Source organism: Chaetomium tenue (genome assembly GCF_020726465.1).
Source record: "Chaetomium tenue strain MPI-SDFR-AT-0079 chromosome Unknown F5144scaffold_1, whole genome shotgun sequence".
Taxonomy (NCBI): Eukaryota; Fungi; Ascomycota; class Sordariomycetes; order Sordariales; family Chaetomiaceae; genus Chaetomium; species Chaetomium tenue.
This window is the reverse complement of record NW_027117329.1, coordinates 2,446,974-2,462,637: the sequence shown is the minus strand read 5'-3', so window position 1 is coordinate 2,462,637 and position 15,664 is coordinate 2,446,974. Positions and strand designations below refer to the sequence as shown.

Genomic DNA, 15,664 nt, shown 5'->3' with positions numbered 1-15,664 from the left:
TGACTCTGAAAATCCATTGTTTCAGGTGGACGGAATAGCTCGCTGAATTTTTAACCAGACCGGCAAAAAAGGCAGCGATTCTTCCGAACTGAAACGGATGTGCTCCGGGATTTGGAGCTTGAATTGGAGACTCGGAGCAAGAGGTGGGAAGTTGAAGGTAGGACAGCAATGTCTTGGGTTCGGACTTGACCGCCTTTTACAAGAAACTTGACGGCATGTTACAGATCTGTACGAAGTACTTCACAATGAATTATTCGTACTTCAAACCTTGTCAGCTTAAACAGCAAGCCTGTCGATTTAACTCTTTCGCCAGAACCTATAACGGTACACCAATGCCCAGCCATATTATCTTCGAGGTATGACAAGAAGGGATGGAGAGCGCACGATACCACCCGATCGGGCCTTCCATGTGGCTCTCCAACACCGGCCCTATCACCAGCGACTGGCTAGACTCGACCCGACTGCATGTTGCCACTCTCTCTGCCGCTCTCAGCTGCAAACCCCACCGCGATTACTCAGGCGCGTTTAGGTCGCGCTGCGTCATGGCTGATCGACTTGAGCCCCTCCACTTACACATACGTCACGTAATCTGGACTCAGCACCAGCGCAGCGCCGGCTTCAAGCAGAAGCTTCCGCGCGCCGCTTCAGCATGTGCAGCACAAGACAGCAGCATGCAACCAAGGTGGCTGACTCAGGATCACAATGCATCCCGCAGGACCCCTAGGAGCCCAGATCCAGTCACTTAGAGATCGTAAAGCTGATCTGGAATGCGGGGTGATGCGACCTGAACCATAACGGGTGTTCCCCCTTTCTCTACCCCGCAAGTCGTAGGTTAGGTGGTTGGACGTTTGAATGCATCTCCAAATTCCAAGTTGTTGTTATAAGCCATCCCTGGAGTCCTGGTCGCGTAGTGTAGTCTCCGCTAAAAATCAGGAAATCAAGTTCAAGTAAAGGAAGCTCGGAAGCCGGAGCTGGTTCATCCTTTCCTTTCTCCCTCTGTTGGCGTCATTGCCCAATGCGGTCCTCCCTTCAGCTCATGTTCATCTCAACACACCATAACCCAGCCTGAACTTGGGCTACACTACTTCTTGCCTCGCTACTAACGTCATTCTTGTGACACATCCTCCACTGCCTTCTCAGGCTGTTTGCTTTTCACCATGGCTGCCCCTTGCTCAGCCCAGAATGAGAGCCAAATGCGGAAGTCCGGGGCTGGCTACCTTCCCATCGAGAACTATGGCTTGATTGGCAACATGAGGACCTGTGCTCTGGTTGGCATGGATGGTAGCGTCGATTTCATGTGTTGGTGAGTGCAGCGTGTTATCGAAACGGTCTTATATTTCCCATCCGAGCCTTCCGATAGCATGTTCTGTTTATACTGAGTCACTAACATTCCTCAGGCCCGAGTTTGACTCTCCTTCTATCTTCTGCCGTCTTCTGGACAAGGATAAGGGCGGCTACTTCAGTATCCATCCAGCTGCCCACCTCAGCTGCACCACCAAACAACAGTATCTCCCGTCATCAAACATCCTCCAGACCCGCTACATCCACGAGGATGGAGTTGTGGACCTCGTCGACTTCTTCCCTCGCCCAAAGAATGCCAAGGTCATCTTCAAGGGGCCGAAGCAGGGCGCTTACCGCGAGATGACGAGTGTTCAGGAGGAGCTCAAGCAGTGGTTAGTCCGCCGGGTCGAGTGCATCCGCGGCCGCCTTCAACTGGGTCAGTACTGGCAAGTCATCTAGGAGAATGAACATCCAGGCTGACAAGCTCTCCTCTAACGGGTAGATGTGGAGATCTTCCCTGCCTTTGACTATGCCGCAGAGCCACACACTACCACCGTGCTCCAGGAGGAAGGTATCCCGCACAGCCCTCAGAGCAAGACAGCAACCTTCCACAGCAAGAATGCCAAGCTCCAGCTCGACGTCAGCATAGACCGCGGCGAGGATAGCAACGAAAGCTGGCCTATCGTGCGCTTCAAGAAGGCTTCCAAGCCCGGCATGCTAGGCGAGGGTGTGGTCGCCAGCATCGATATCTGCGAGGGTCAAGCCGTGTCTTTTGTCATCCGAAACGATGTCGAAAACCACATCACCGAGAACATTACCAGCACGGTGCTCGACACACAGCAACACGACACCCAGACGTACTGGTACAACTGGATCTCCCAGAGCAAGTACAAGGGCCGCTGGCGTGAGGTTGTGGCGCGGAGTCTCATGATCTTGAAGCTCATGACCTACGAGCCAACGGGAGCCATCATCGCCTCCCCGACATTCTCCATCCCCGAAGACATCGGAGGCGTCCGGTGAGATAAAGACATTCTTTCTTAGGCCCCTCACCCCCCCACACCGTTCTAACGGACACACTGACCCCCAGATCAAGCAACTGGGATTACCGGTTCTCTTGGGTCCGCGATTCCAGTTTCACCATTTACATCCTGCTGCGCCTAGGATTTACCGAGGAGGCCGACGCCTACATGGAGTTCATCAGCGAGCGGTTCGTCAAGTCGCGGGTGGAGGACAGCGGGCTACCCATCATGTTCACCATCCGGGGCGAGACGGACATTCCCGAGCGGGAGCTGACGCACCTGGACGGGTACCGGGGTAGCAAGCCGGTGCGGATCGGTAACGGGGCGGCCTTCCACCAACAGTTCGACATCTACGGCGAGCTCATGGACGCCATCTACCTGTACAACAAATACGGCAAGCCCGTGCACTGGGACCTGTGGTGCGCGGTGCGCAAGATGCTCGACTTTGTGCTCACCATCATGAACCAGCCCGACATGTCCATCTGGGAGGTGCGCAACAACAAGCAGAATTTCACCTACTCCAAGGTGATGCTGTGGGTGGCCTTTGACCGCGGCCTGCGCCTGTCGGAGAAGCGCAACTTCCCGTGCCCCAACCGCGTCAAGTGGCTGGCCGCCCGCGACAGTCTGTACGAGGAGGTCATGGAGAAGGGTTACAACAAGGAGATGAAGTGCTTTGTCCAGAGCTACGAGAGCCAGACCATGCTGGACTCGTCCATCCTCATCGCCCCGCTCGTCTTCTTCATCGCCCCCAACGACCCGCGCTTCCTCAACACCATGGACCGCATCATGCTGCCCCCGGACAAGGGCGGCCTGACCAGCACTGGGTTGGTGTACCGGTACGACACGGAGCTGTCGGAGGATGGTGAGTTACCATTTACACTTTTTGATTCCCATATGAAAGTTAATTAACATCCCCTCCCCTTCCCAGGTGTAGGCGGCCGCGAGGGTGCCTTCAGCATGTGTACGTTCTGGCTAGTGGAAGCCATGACGCGGGCGTCTGTCTACGAGCCCAAGTACCTGGTGCGCGCCATCAACCTGTTCGAGAACATGCTCAGCTTCTCCAACCACCTGATGATGTTCTCGGAAGAGATCTCCCGCAGCGGCGAGCAGTTGGGGAACACGCCGCAGGCTTTTAGCCACCTGGCTCTGATCAGCGCGGCGTTCAACCTGGATCGCGTATCGGAGTTCAAGAAATAAGAGGGGGTTGGGGGCTGTTGGCAGGTGCTGATTGCTTGTGTTTGCAGCGAAAACTGCGCTTGAATGGTCCTATGCCGATTACTGTTCTTCAATGATATATCCTGCTGCATATTCCGAGGTTACCGTTGATATGCCCTTGTGTACCCCTGTTCCTGTGGCCTTGCCGGTGATACTTAATTAAGCCAAGGGGAAGCAGCCCACGAAGTAATGGATTTCTTTATTCCCACCCGGTCCCAAACGCCATCGCTATGCTTCAACCCCCCGTCGACTCTCCCATATTGCGACCATGCGGCCCTCCGTGACATGTTCCTTCGATGGCTAATATATTCCAACACACAATACAGTAAATACGGCGAAGCTGCCTCTTATGACAGGTCCATCTCATCCGCAATGCTGCGATCGCCGAGCGAGCTCAGCCCCGAACTAGGCGGCCGTGACTCCTCCCTATCGCCATCCCCATTAACTTCCCCGAAATGATTCTGCAGAACCGGCGGCTCAGGCGTTTTCTGCCCCGCGATCCGCCTCCGCTCCTCCCACACGAAAATGCTCGGGCACTCGCCCCCTTCGACCAGCACATCACCATGCTCGATGCTCTTGCCGAGTAGCGTGCCGAGATATTTCGAGTCGTCGTCGTTCTTGCTGTGCTTCTTCTTCAAGGCTGTTCCATGCATCAGCAACCACCCCGCCACAATAGAAAAAAGAAGCGCAAGAACTCACCATCCAAATAATCCCCGGCCTCATCCACCCCATCCAGCGCGATCCTACTAATCTCCTTATTGAGCGACCCCATCGCCCACGCAATAAAATTCTCCACGCCGCGCATGTCCTCCTCTCCCAAATACTCCTGCTCCTCGAACAGCCGCTCAGGCAGCAGCGCGCCAGACCGCTGCAGCGCCATGCGCACGTCGACGATAGTCGGCGCGGGAATCACCGGGTTCACCACGGCCGCGCCCGTCGTCGCTAGCGCTGGCGCTGGCGCCGGCGCCGGTACAGGCACAGGCACAGGCACACCATCGACGCCCTGGCCGTCGCCGTCGCCGTCACCAAGAGTGCTGCTGCGGCTGCTGCCGAGCCCGTTCGCGGCGGGGTGCGGGGGCCCGAGTAATGATAGTAGTGATGACGGCGGGAGGTCCTCGTTGTTGTGCGCCGCGTAGACGGCCGTCAGCTGGCACAGGTGCAGGAAGTAGCGCGCGGCGAGGTCGGTGACCGAGTCGATGACGGAGGTCTTGGCGCTGTGGTAGCCCGTGGCGCGCAGGATCTGGAGGACGGCCGGGCGGAGGAGGGCGTGGAAGAGGGGTGGTGGTGGTGTCATCTTTTTGTTTTATTTGTGTTTGTAGCGTGATGGTGGTTGATGGTGGTGGGTGTGGATGGATGTTTGTGGTTCTCGTTTTGGTGTTGGGTGGATGGGAAAGGTTGATGTTTGAACAATGAGAAAAGCTCGTCGTCGATGTCTGGATTGGAGGCTCCGGCCGAGAACTCGTGAAAAAGGGTTTATGACAACCCTAGATGGGATGCGAATGGATCAAGGTTGGAGCCGCTGTTCTCTCTGTTTCACAGGCTGCTCATGCAATAGGGAAACTGTTCATGACCGGTACGATACGGTCGGGACTGGCTCATTGACAATCAGCCCCTGTGAAGTTCTCTCCCTCCGTCTGATAAATAGGGTTCTGTTCTGCTGTTTCGCCACTTTAAACAACCCACCAAGTAGGGCCAGAATATATCACAACGTCTGTCGAGGTGGGTGTGTGGTTGCTGGTTCGTGTGTTGGATTTCGATTGTGTTCAGATCGGGTCCACGGGTGCAGAAGTAAAGTGGGGTTTCCTAGCGCGTAAAGATGGGAGCGCATGGGTTGTGACCGTGGCGCCAAGTTATCCATCCATACGGTGTGTAGCTCGGCCAGTTACCTATTGTCTTCCCACCTTCTCTCAGAACAATAATCGAAGAATAGGTAACAAGCATCAAGAGGGATAATAAAATCTTCCTAATCCCGTAGCGGGGACGATCCTTCGCATAGATTAAAGCGGATCTAGCCCAGTAAACAATCTATTTATTCAATCAGTTCTCCTCGCCAGTTGTTCCCAAACTTCCTTCCACACAGCTTTCCTGTGCAAACGTTCGATTCAAACCGCATTTCAAGGTACGAAAGAACGACGGCATTCCCGTTTTAGACCCCACCACAGGCTTTGATCCCTGTCGACCACCACCCCACACCGCTGGGGGTTCCAGACCATTGCCAAGAAGAACTCGGGCCAGAGCCAGGGTTTATCGATCGCTACATCCAGTCGGCGCATCGCGTCGATTCTCAGCAACCATCAACTCCAAGGAACCAACCAACCGCCGGCCATCAAGCCGTACAATCGCGACCTCGGAAGAACTGCAGAACGGCTCACCGCGACTCGTTTTTGCCTTTGACTATTTGTTTGACCGTGTGTAGCCGTCAGCCACATCCTTTTTCGGGGGAGCAGTTAATGTGACAGCTTCCATCTTCAGCTACCCTCAACCTTAAACGTGTTCCTTTCCTCGACGTTAACCACGACGACCCCGTTCCCGCGTCTCTGAAGGAAATCCGTCAGACCCTTTCAGAAGATATACTCAAGATGGAGACCCCGCAGCAGCCGCCTGGGCCAAAGCGGCTACCTAGTCTTAAAATCACTAGCCGCGCAACACCCGCCGGCGGTGCTGCGATGATCACTCCCAACACTTCGTTCCAGTCTACTTCACCTACTCCGCCAACCCCGTCTCAGGGTCCGTCAAAGATTCGCCTGGTTACGAAATCGCAGCCCTCGACACCCGCCGATTCCCGTCCCCCGAGCCTCGCACGTCCTGGGACCATCTCCACATCGAACGGTCTGGGCACAATATCGGCTGTGCCGAAAATCACACAGACGAAAACGGGCAGAATCAGCAAGCCCTCCGCAAAGAAGCGAACGAGAGAGGAGAGCGATGATGACGAGGAGCCACTTAGCAAGGGTACCGCCCTAGCGCACCAGTCCAAGAAGACAAAAATCACTCTCAAGCCGACCACACCTGGCCTCGTGAGACAACCAACACTAAAAGTGAAACCTGTCGGTCGGATCCCGACAAAACCGCTCGGCGAGGGCTACGATTCGGAGGCGGAGGATCGAGAGGTCGACCCGGTCATCGAAGAGCAGTTCTTGTTCCGCATGATGCCGGGAGAGCCCAGCGACTACCTGCGGACAGCAATCCAAAATAAACAGATTGGTGTTCCCAAGGCACAAGGAGGAGCGGATTTTCAAGTTAAGTGGCTGGACGAGGAAGGCCGGCGAGCCGTGGTCACTGTTATGGGCCAGCTGTACGCCGCCATTCTTCTGGATCTGCCCAGTATAACCGAGGGCATGAAAACATGGGACAAGAAGTCCATGGTCAAGTCGTCAGACATCTGCCAGATGCTGATGGCTTTCGCACGAGTTCAGAGCGAGGAGGAGGCCAAGACGGCGCCTCTCCCCAGAGCCGTCGAGCACGGCCACAGATGGCCCCACGGCATCACACCACCAATGCACGATGCTAGGAACCGCCGGTTCCGCAAGCGGCTCAGCAAGCTGGAAATAAAGAATAAGGAAGCTGAGGTCGACAGGTTACTGGCGTCCGATCGTGAGGCTTTGTCTGTCCGGACCGAATGGATCGACAACAGCAAAGACGGTGCGGAGGACGAGGAGGAAGAGGAGGAGTACGAGGAAGACGCCGAGGGCGAGGCAGACGACTACTTCGGCGATGGGACCATGGGTCAGCAGCCCGATGAGGAGGAAGAATTCGAAGTTGATGACGCCGCTCTCGAAGCCGAGTTCCTGGAAGCCGTCGAGACCCCACTCGTCGAGACCCCCGGGTTGGTACCCGATGCCACTACACCCAATACCGCAGCCGCCCCCACGCCTGCGCCACAGGCTGAGGATGAAGCGGGCGACGCCGAGGAAGAGGAATCGGACGAGGAAGACGAAGAAGACGGAGACGAGGACGAAGACGAGGACGACGGCGATGAAGACGAGGCGGCCGCCGCTACTCGGGCCGTCATTGCGAGCCTTAAGAAGCAACTCAAAATGTACGAAACCCAGCTGGCGGCCTCGGTGCAGCCCATCATGAGGAAGCGACTCGAGGGGAACATTCGGAACGTGAAGGCGGAGATACTGCTCAAAAAGTCGTCCATTGGCGAGGCGGAGGAGGATTAGGGTATCCGAAACCTGGTCCTGTAATTTACGGGAGGGTGGTGACTTGCTTTTAAACCTAGCGATGTAATGCAGCCACGACCATGCGAGCAATAGGTTAACCGCCCATGGATTGGCACCTCATGAACTTGAAATATAGTAACGAGGACCAAAGCCGATGCAATGGTGTGTTTGTGCCAAATAGAATACATACAATCACAAATGTTTGTACACATCTGGGCGCCCTCGCCCATCCATCTCCCAGTAACTCTATATCCCGTCACCGGCACCCACCATGCATCTCCCCAGCCAGCACCACCACCACCAACACCAACAGGCAACAACAACCCCAATACCCCCTTTACATCGCCTTGAGGTAATTGGCCTCCTTGATCCCCGCGCGCCGCTCCTTGCGCATCGCCCGCCGCAGCTCCTCGCGCTTGTCCACCGCCGCCACCGCCTGCCCCACGTTCCCGGGCTCTGCCCCCGGCAGGTTGATGGTCTGCTTCTGCAGCGGGATCTTGGGCACCAGCGCCTCCAGGTCGCCCGACGCCAGCAGCCGTGCCTCTTGTACCCGCTTGCGCTTGAGGGCGAGGCGGCGCTGTTTTTTGGATTTGGCTGGGTGGGGGAAGGGTTAGTGGATGCGTTTGTGGTTGGGTTTTGGGGGCGGGGGTGGGGTGTGGGTGAGGGAGGAAAGGTGAGAGGGAGAGGGAGGAAAGGTGAGAGGGGGAGGGAGGAAGGGAGAAGCAATAGCAAGAACTGGAACGTACAGAACTCATCTCCCGCGTCCGCATCGGCCGTAGAATCAGCCTTCTTCTGCACCTCCAGGCAGTTCCACAGCCATGCCGGGTAGGCTTCGTCGGCGAGCGCAACCGGGTCGTTTTTGCCCTTGATGTAGTTCAGGCCTGAAAGCACTGTACCCTCCGGGCAGGAGGACCGCGGCTCGGTGGTGGCCTCGCTGTCGCCGGCTGACGGCGGTGTGAGGGGTGTTAGGTCGGGCGTCGACTCGGCCGCCGCAGTGGTTGTTGCGGGTGCCGCGGTGGGTGCTGTTGGGGTGGCATTGCGCGTGCGGAGGGTCGTCGTGAAGGTGCGTGCCGCTGCCGTGGCTCGTGTGAAGGGTTGCGGGGTTATTTGGCGGGTTGTGAACCCCGCGGCTCGTCGGAGACAGGTTCGGCAGATCATGGTTGTGTGAGTGTGGTGTTGTACCGGCTTGTTGCAAGCTGCTAGGTGGGTGGGTGAGGGACGGAATTGAAGCCAAACCAAAAATTTCTATGGAGATCGAGATGCGCCAAGCGCGCAGTTTTGATATCAAACATCAAGACAGCCCACCAGAAACCAACTAAAAAAAACAGCCGGAACGTTTGCATTTACGAATATCATTGCGAGCAGGGGTTTTTTTGGGTTTTAATGCGTTTCAATTGCCTGTATGTACACTCAATTGAATCCCTAATGTTGGGATTCCAACTTGGCCAGCTCCAAGCTCACATGGCCTTCCACTGACCTACGCAACCCCGGGACGCATTTCCTCTTCATGAACCTGCGTCCGGTCCAAAACGCTCATTTGCGTATCCCCAACAGCGCAATTGTTTATTGCTGCGCACCATCCTTCGTGAAGTAGTTCTGCTGCTCGAAAAGGTAGCCCTTGACCTTGGCGCTCCCCAGCAGTTGGAGGTATCGTTCTGTACCCTTGTTAGCATCCTGTTATCCTGCTATCTGCTATCCTGCTACGCCTGGCGGTTGCTCCAAGTCTGTTGTCGGGAGGCTGCCAACTGCATATATCCATCCCCTCTACCCCGCCAGGTCTCCCTCTCTTCCGTCGGGGATGGACTGACCTCTCAGCCGACCGCACTTCTCCAAGTGGTTGACACCTTCCCGGTAGTAGCACTTGCTCAGCTCCTCCCGGACCAGCCGCCCCATCATGACCTGCACCCATTGCTCGCGGATGATGGCATCTTGGGCCTGCTTGAGGCGCTTCGTATCGTCGTAGTCGACACCGTCGAATGTAGGGGCGACCTTGGGCTTCTTGGCCAGGAAGGCCTCGGATTCGGGAGTCGGCATAATGACGTGTTGCTGGCTGCACCGAGCGTTTTATAGCGAGCGCAGGCCGTGTGTTGGGGTGGGTGCTGAGCGGGAGGTCGGTTCGGCCGCTGCAATGGAGCTGTGATGCGCACCTTACCTGGGTTTCGCTGGCAGCCAATAGCAAGCTGGCGGAGTTCGTGCCCGAATTTCAAGGCAGTCGAGCACTCCATCTTCTCTTGGCATGCAACCTTGCCGCCCACCGGCCCCGCCAAAATTTTCAGCGATAAGCTTATCTACCTCCAGCCACTCCTTCCCCAAGTTTTTTTTCCTTTTTTTCTTCCTCGACTTCTCTTTCCTCACCTTTCCTCACACAATTGTCCATTCAGAAAACTTTTCAATCCATTTTCCATCAATCACTTCAAATTCAATATGGGCAAGACAAAGGACACCAAGGCCGTCAAGGCCAAGGCTACCCCCGTGAAGGCTGCCGCGCCTGTCAAGGCCGCTGCCGCAAAGGTCGACAAGTCCAAGGGCGCCGCGAAAAAGGTCGTCAGCAAGAAGTCCAAGAAGGTCGAGTCTGAGTCGGAGAGCGATTCTGATAGCGATTCCGCTTCCGAGGCCAGCGACAGCAGCTCGGAGGAGGCCAGCGACTCCGAGTCGGACGTCGAGATGGCTGATGCCCCCAAGGCCGCTCCCAAGGCCGCCGCCACTAACGGCAAGGCCAAGGCTGCTAAGGACAGCTCTGATTCCTCTGAATCCGGCTCTGATGGATCCGACTCTGATGAGTCTGAGTCTGAGGAGGCGGAAGAGGAGAAGCCTGCCCCCAAGGCCGCTAAGGCGAACGGCAAGGCCAAGAAGGCCGAGTCTGACTCTGATTCGGATGACGTAAGCTTTCTTTAAACTCCTATGACAGTGCCCTGGTTGCTAACGTTTGCTCCCTAGTCTGACGAGGATGAGGAAGACTCCAGCGACTCCGGCTCTGACGATTCCGACTCCGATGAGGAGGAGTCCGCCGATGAGAAGCCCGCCGTTGCCGAGAAGCCCTCGAAGAAGAGGAAGGCTGAGGAGGAGCCCGAGGCTGCTGATGCCTCTGCCAAGAAAACCAAGTCCGACGGCGAGGATTCTGAGAAGAGCGCCACCCTGTGGGTTGGCAACCTCGGCTGGGGTGTTGATGACAACGCCCTGTACGAGGAGTTCCAGAGCATCGAGGGCATCGTCAGCGCCCGTGTCGTCAGCGATAAGGAGACCGGCCGCTCGCGTGGTTTCGGCTACGTCGACTTCGACAGCGCCGAGGCTGCTCAGAAGGCCTACGATGAGAAGAGCGGCGCCTTCCTCCAGGGCCGCGACCTGCGCCTTGACTTTGCTTCCAAGCCCAGTGCCGATTCCGCTCCCAATGCTCGTGCTGCCGACCGTGCCAAGAAGCATGGCGATGTCATCAGCCCCCCGAGCGACACCCTCTTCGTTGGCAACCTGCCCTTCAGCGCGGACGAGAGCTCCGTCTCCAACTACTTCAACGAGGTCGCTCAGGTCCAGAGCCTCCGTATTCCCACCGACCAGTGAGTAACCATGCCCTCCACGCTCGACTTTTCAGACTGTTAACCATTTAATTAGGGAGTCTGGCCGCCCCAAGGGCTTCGCCTATGTCACTTTCTCCTCCATCGATGATGCTAAGAACGTGTTCGAGACTCTCAACGGCGGCGACCTGGATGGCAGGCCCGTCCGTCTGGACTATGCTAAGCCCCGTGACAACAACGGCGGCGGCGGTGGTTTCGGCGGTGGCCGTGGTGGTGGCCGTGGTGGCTTCGGTGGTCGTGGCGGTGGCCGCGGCGGGTTCGGTGGCCGTGGTGGCGGTGGTGGTTTCGGCGGCGGCCGTGGCGGTGGTCGTGGTGGTGGCCGCGGCGGGTTCGGCGGTGGCCGCGGTGGCGGCAGTGGCTTCCAGGGCAAGCGGACCACTTTCTAAGAAGTACATGATACAGCCGCACATGAGGGACACAGCGAGGGTTTTGCACAGTATCATCCGAGGGCTTGTGGGTTGTCGGCTTTTGAACTCTAACTCCCGTGCCGGGAGCCGTGGGCTTTGAGAGAGAGATACACCTGAGGGCTTGACCTTGACTCGTGGGCTGCCTTGACTCGTGGGCTGCTTTGCTCTTTGGCAGCTCCTTGACGCATCGGCGCAAAAGCCATGCTGGTGGGCTTGCTGATCTTCGCCTCCTAGGCGGTCAGATAATGATGGGTTTACTGCATTCGTGGGCTCGTTGGCTCGTGGGCTCTGTGGCATACCTAGCGCCGCGGGGTGGCAGAAGGTTCTCTGGAGCCGTTCCCATCCCGGCGCTCGTCCGCTTCCCGAGGGTTCTGAGGGCATTCGAGGGCTTTTCCGTGGGTCATAAAAAGTTTGGGTTGATATCTTTGTTTGTACGGTACGGTCACGGTGGTCTATCATCTTTGTTTTGCATTTCCCTCGGGCAACTCCCCCGACCAAGGCCAGCTTCAGTCTCGACGGGTACGCGGGCGATTTTACACGGCTTGCTTCATCTCATGCCTGGTGAGTATCCCACCCTACATACCCTGATACCCTTTAGCAACCGATCGATGTACGAGAGTCATAATAGATAGTCGGGACGACGTCCGCCATCCCTACCAATTGAGGATGTTTGTTGAAAAAATGATGCCGAATATCCCCTGCTAAACGAGAACTCATGGATGAACAAAAACTACGATGGTGGTATTGTTGCTACGAGACGATCTGAGACTACCAATATCCCCATGAACCAAGAACCGCAAGACACCTCCCAGGAAGGCGCAACCATGGCCGGCCGACCGGAACGAAAGAAACGGTTTCCATGCAGAAACGGGTAACGAACCTAAAGCAAACCGCCCCGTATATCATCGGCATCTGAATAGTTACACATGTCCCGTAATCAGCCGCTTCCAATGCAACGCCTCGTCCCCTCCACGCGTCATTCGTATTCCATACATAAATCATCGATATATAACCCGCTTGAGGTGTGACCGAGGGAGAAGAAGCATATAAGTGTCCTCCTGCTTCAAGCAGCGACGCTCTTCCCCACGCCACCCCAGCGGAACCTCCGCAGCGTGCCCCCAGCGCCCGCCCTAACCAGCTCACCACCACAGCCCGCAGCGCCCGCGGACGAGGCGTTCACCCCGCTAGAACCGACTAGCGAAGACGACGCGGCGGCGGCGACGCTGCCGCCGCCGCCCTCCTGCCGACCGACCTCGCGGCCGATGACGTAGCCGGCGCCGAAGCCGACCACCGACACCAGCACCACCACGCCCGCGCTGACCACCCACGTGAGCAGCGTCGGGCTGACGCTGAAGAAGGGCGCCGCGTCCGTGGCGGAGTCGCCGTCGAGGAGGGTGGCCGAGGTGCGCTTCTTCTTGGCGGCGCGCGCGGGACGGCCCTGCGTCGTGGACGGGAGCCCGCGCTTGGAGTCCCGCTGTTGCTGCTGCTGCTGCTGCTCGCGGCCGGAGTTGGAGGATGGCGCGCTGGGCGCGGAGGAGTTGGATGCCGTCCGGGCGGTCTTGGCCCCGGCCCCGCTGGCTGGGGTTGTTGTTGGTGGAGCCGGCGGGCTGTTGGTGGCCATGAGCTCCGATTCGGGGACTAGACGGAGCTCCATTGGCTGGGAGCTCGGCACGACGCCGGCTCCGGCGCCGGGGGCGGTCCGCCGTTCCTCGTTCTTGGGCAACCCGCGGGCTGCGGCGGCGCAGGAGAGGAGGGTGGTTAACGAAGCACGTAGCGCGGCATCGTTGTCGGCTTCATTGGGAGGGGACATGTAACTTTGGCCCCGGTGGGAACGGGCGTGTGGGCGGTTGGGCATGGGAGGGCGGGAATGAGAAGGATGGTTGTATGCCGCTGAGCCAGTTGAGTGGCGGTGGGCCAAGTGTGAGGGAGGGTGTGAAAAGGCGTTTGGCTGAGGCCGAAACACAGGGCTGTTGGACGGCCGACCAAGGGCCGTCGCATTCTCGTCTCCATCACTCTCCGAGTCCATATCCACCACGGCGGATGCCCTCACAGCGGTTTGATGACGGGGTAAACTCGCGGACGGATGTACCGCTTCTGTCGAGCTGGTCATGACTCGGTCCTCTTCGCTCTCCGTCTCATCGTATTCCTCCTGGCTGCTAGTTGTGCCGCCTTGTGTCGCAGGGTGGCCGACGATAAAAGAAGCGGGCATCGTATGCTGTTGGTGTGCCCGTCTCCGCCTTGGTGGATACGAGATCCCACCAACCCTGAGTCCTGTTGTCACGATCTCGTCTCCGATAGACGATAAGGACGACGACGACGACGGTTGCGAGGTTACTTCGACCCAGGACTCTGAATTTACGGGTATTAGTTCCTGGTTAAACGTCGATGCAGCGGCGCTCAACTGACCATCGTTCCGGCGCTGGGTCGATGGCGCGCCTGTCCGCGCTGTGGTCTCGGCGGCGCTGCTGACATTGCGCAGCCCTGCCTGCCGTGGGCGATGCGTATCCGAGGGCGCCATCGTGCGCGAACAGTCACTTTACGGAATATTGAAGAAGAAGACGACACTCGAGTAGATGGATGTTTGCTTAATTTCGCGGGAGGTCCAAGATCGCTCGTCTCACCGTTGGCACCGTGAGCCCCGCCTGCAAGAGTGGAGTCGTTGTTCGGACGGTGAGGTTGGAGATGCAGGCGGTCAACTGGAACGTCGGTGTGGCAGACGAGAGCCGATTCGCAGGCGTTTTTTGTGAAAGGAGCAGCAGTCGAGTTATCGAGTATCCGGAGGCTCAAATCGCCCTGTCGCAGCACAGAGCTCGAGGGAGGAATGGAGGGCTGAAGAGGCTTTGTTGTCTCGCTGGTTTTGTTGAACCTGGGCAATCGATTGCAATTGCCAGATAACGCCTTGGTGAGAAGCGGGCGGAGCCCAGCGTGACCCACCGTTTGGGGGGTGGGACGGTCACCCCGTCCCAGATTCGCCTTGTGATTGGTTAACTAGAAGCTTGTCACTTCGCTTGTCTGCCCAGCTGCTTCAAGGGCGCACCAGTATGACGTTACGCAGCCAGGCTAGGCGACGAACTGCAGTCTGCAGGAACTCCACCGAACGCCACGCCGTAATCTGGTGGCTCGAATCATAATACTCCATCAACTGTGAATAGCTACCAGTCAGAGCACCTTCATTATCCGCATAAAAAGTGATGGGTTTTTCTGTGCGGGTTTTAACCTCTAGTCATTAGTTGACTATGTATCACCTAACCCGTAATCGACAACCCTGCCAAGGAATATAATTGTCACCCACCAGTTACCAAATCTATATGGACAACCGCAGGACTACCAGACCTATGTAGGTAGTTGTCATAAGAACAATATTCACATATTATAATGCTTTAATTTGGGTGTCCAACCATTTCAGCATTTTTGGTGCTCGTCGCCCCACAAACTCATGTGTTGAATTTCAGACAATTTTGTGTAACCCGAGACAGAGAAGGACAAGTTAGACAACTGACAACTAACTGGACTCTAAGTTTATATTTAATGCCAGCGAGTGGATAATTTTCTTGCTCTTCTTTCTTCTTTTTCTCTCATCTCCGCCCACACGTTTTTTTTTTTTTTTTGCGAGGCTGGGGATGTGAAAATAAGGACGAGGACAAGAAGCGGACAGCTCTGTAGGGAAGTGACAAGTCTAGACACCACGCATCAAGCAACCCGGCAGCCTGGATGATGGGGTTGCATTAGCGTCTAAAACCTCGGCATCGTTTCTGAAAACAACATTGTGGCCGAACTGTCCAGGCGCCTGGTGATTATGTTGCCAGACTGCATGATGGTTACGCCCACAAACCCCCCACATACTGCAGAAGGACAACACCTTCAGAGAGGGAAGTGTTCGAGATGGGCAGGGATGCAACATCCACGAGACATTACCGTGACTGATTCTGCAGTGCCAAGAGGCGAGAGCCCGAGGCCGTAGGCCGAAACCCCTATGACGGTCGGGGAGAGACTGTGGCAACCCGGCA

The 15,664-nt window shown here is 57.0% G+C and overlaps 7 protein-coding genes across 7 annotated transcripts; 3 read left to right on the top strand and 4 right to left on the bottom strand.

Annotated features, from left to right (window-relative positions):
* Positions 1-823: 823 nt before the first annotated feature.
* F5144DRAFT_555150 (Six-hairpin glycosidase-like protein) lies at positions 824-3,619 on the top strand. Its single transcript, XM_066787885.1, has 5 exons — positions 824-1,303; positions 1,398-1,717; positions 1,784-2,297; positions 2,375-3,162; positions 3,229-3,619. Exons 1-5 carry the CDS (start codon positions 1,158-1,160, stop codon positions 3,495-3,497), a joined length of 2,037 nt encoding a protein of 678 aa, XP_066648340.1. The 5' UTR covers positions 824-1,157; the 3' UTR covers positions 3,498-3,619.
* A 115-nt stretch (positions 3,620-3,734) lies between these two features.
* F5144DRAFT_31964 (uncharacterized protein) lies at positions 3,735-4,906 on the bottom strand. Its single transcript, XM_066784027.1, has 2 exons — positions 4,215-4,906; positions 3,735-4,155 (listed from the first exon to the last, which is right to left on the bottom strand). Exons 1-2 carry the CDS (start codon positions 4,807-4,809, stop codon positions 3,863-3,865), a joined length of 888 nt encoding a protein of 295 aa, XP_066648339.1. The 5' UTR covers positions 4,810-4,906; the 3' UTR covers positions 3,735-3,862.
* Positions 4,907-5,699: 793 nt separating this feature from the next.
* F5144DRAFT_555146 (TAFII55 protein conserved region-domain-containing protein) lies at positions 5,700-7,807 on the top strand. The gene has a single exon (XM_066787884.1). The coding sequence runs from the start codon at positions 6,095-6,097 to the stop codon at positions 7,679-7,681; it is 1,587 nt and encodes a 528-aa protein (XP_066648338.1). The 5' UTR covers positions 5,700-6,094; the 3' UTR covers positions 7,682-7,807.
* Positions 7,808-7,911: 104 nt separating this feature from the next.
* F5144DRAFT_555143 (mitochondrial 54S ribosomal protein mL54) lies at positions 7,912-8,895 on the bottom strand. Its single transcript, XM_066787883.1, has 2 exons — positions 8,428-8,895; positions 7,912-8,275 (listed from the first exon to the last, which is right to left on the bottom strand). Exons 1-2 carry the CDS (start codon positions 8,837-8,839, stop codon positions 8,019-8,021), a joined length of 669 nt encoding a protein of 222 aa, XP_066648337.1. The 5' UTR covers positions 8,840-8,895; the 3' UTR covers positions 7,912-8,018.
* Positions 8,896-9,049: 154 nt separating this feature from the next.
* F5144DRAFT_555140 (uncharacterized protein) lies at positions 9,050-9,873 on the bottom strand. The gene is made up of 2 exons (XM_066787882.1): positions 9,490-9,873; positions 9,050-9,336 (listed from the first exon to the last, which is right to left on the bottom strand). The coding sequence occupies exons 1-2, from the start codon at positions 9,713-9,715 to the stop codon at positions 9,245-9,247; spliced, it is 318 nt and encodes a 105-aa protein (XP_066648336.1). The 5' UTR covers positions 9,716-9,873; the 3' UTR covers positions 9,050-9,244.
* Positions 9,874-10,105: 232 nt separating this feature from the next.
* On the top strand, positions 10,106-11,636 carry F5144DRAFT_597526 (uncharacterized protein; the record flags this gene model as incomplete). The annotated part of the gene is made up of 3 exons (XM_066790880.1): positions 10,106-10,561; positions 10,619-11,232; positions 11,288-11,636. The coding sequence occupies 3 exons, from the start codon at positions 10,106-10,108 to the stop codon at positions 11,634-11,636; spliced, it is 1,419 nt and encodes a 472-aa protein (XP_066648335.1).
* Positions 11,637-12,376: 740 nt separating this feature from the next.
* On the bottom strand, positions 12,377-14,602 carry F5144DRAFT_555114 (uncharacterized protein). Its single transcript, XM_066787881.1, has one exon. The coding sequence runs from the start codon at positions 14,173-14,175 to the stop codon at positions 12,721-12,723; it is 1,455 nt and encodes a 484-aa protein (XP_066648334.1). The 5' UTR covers positions 14,176-14,602; the 3' UTR covers positions 12,377-12,720.
* Positions 14,603-15,664: the final 1,062 nt, after the last annotated feature.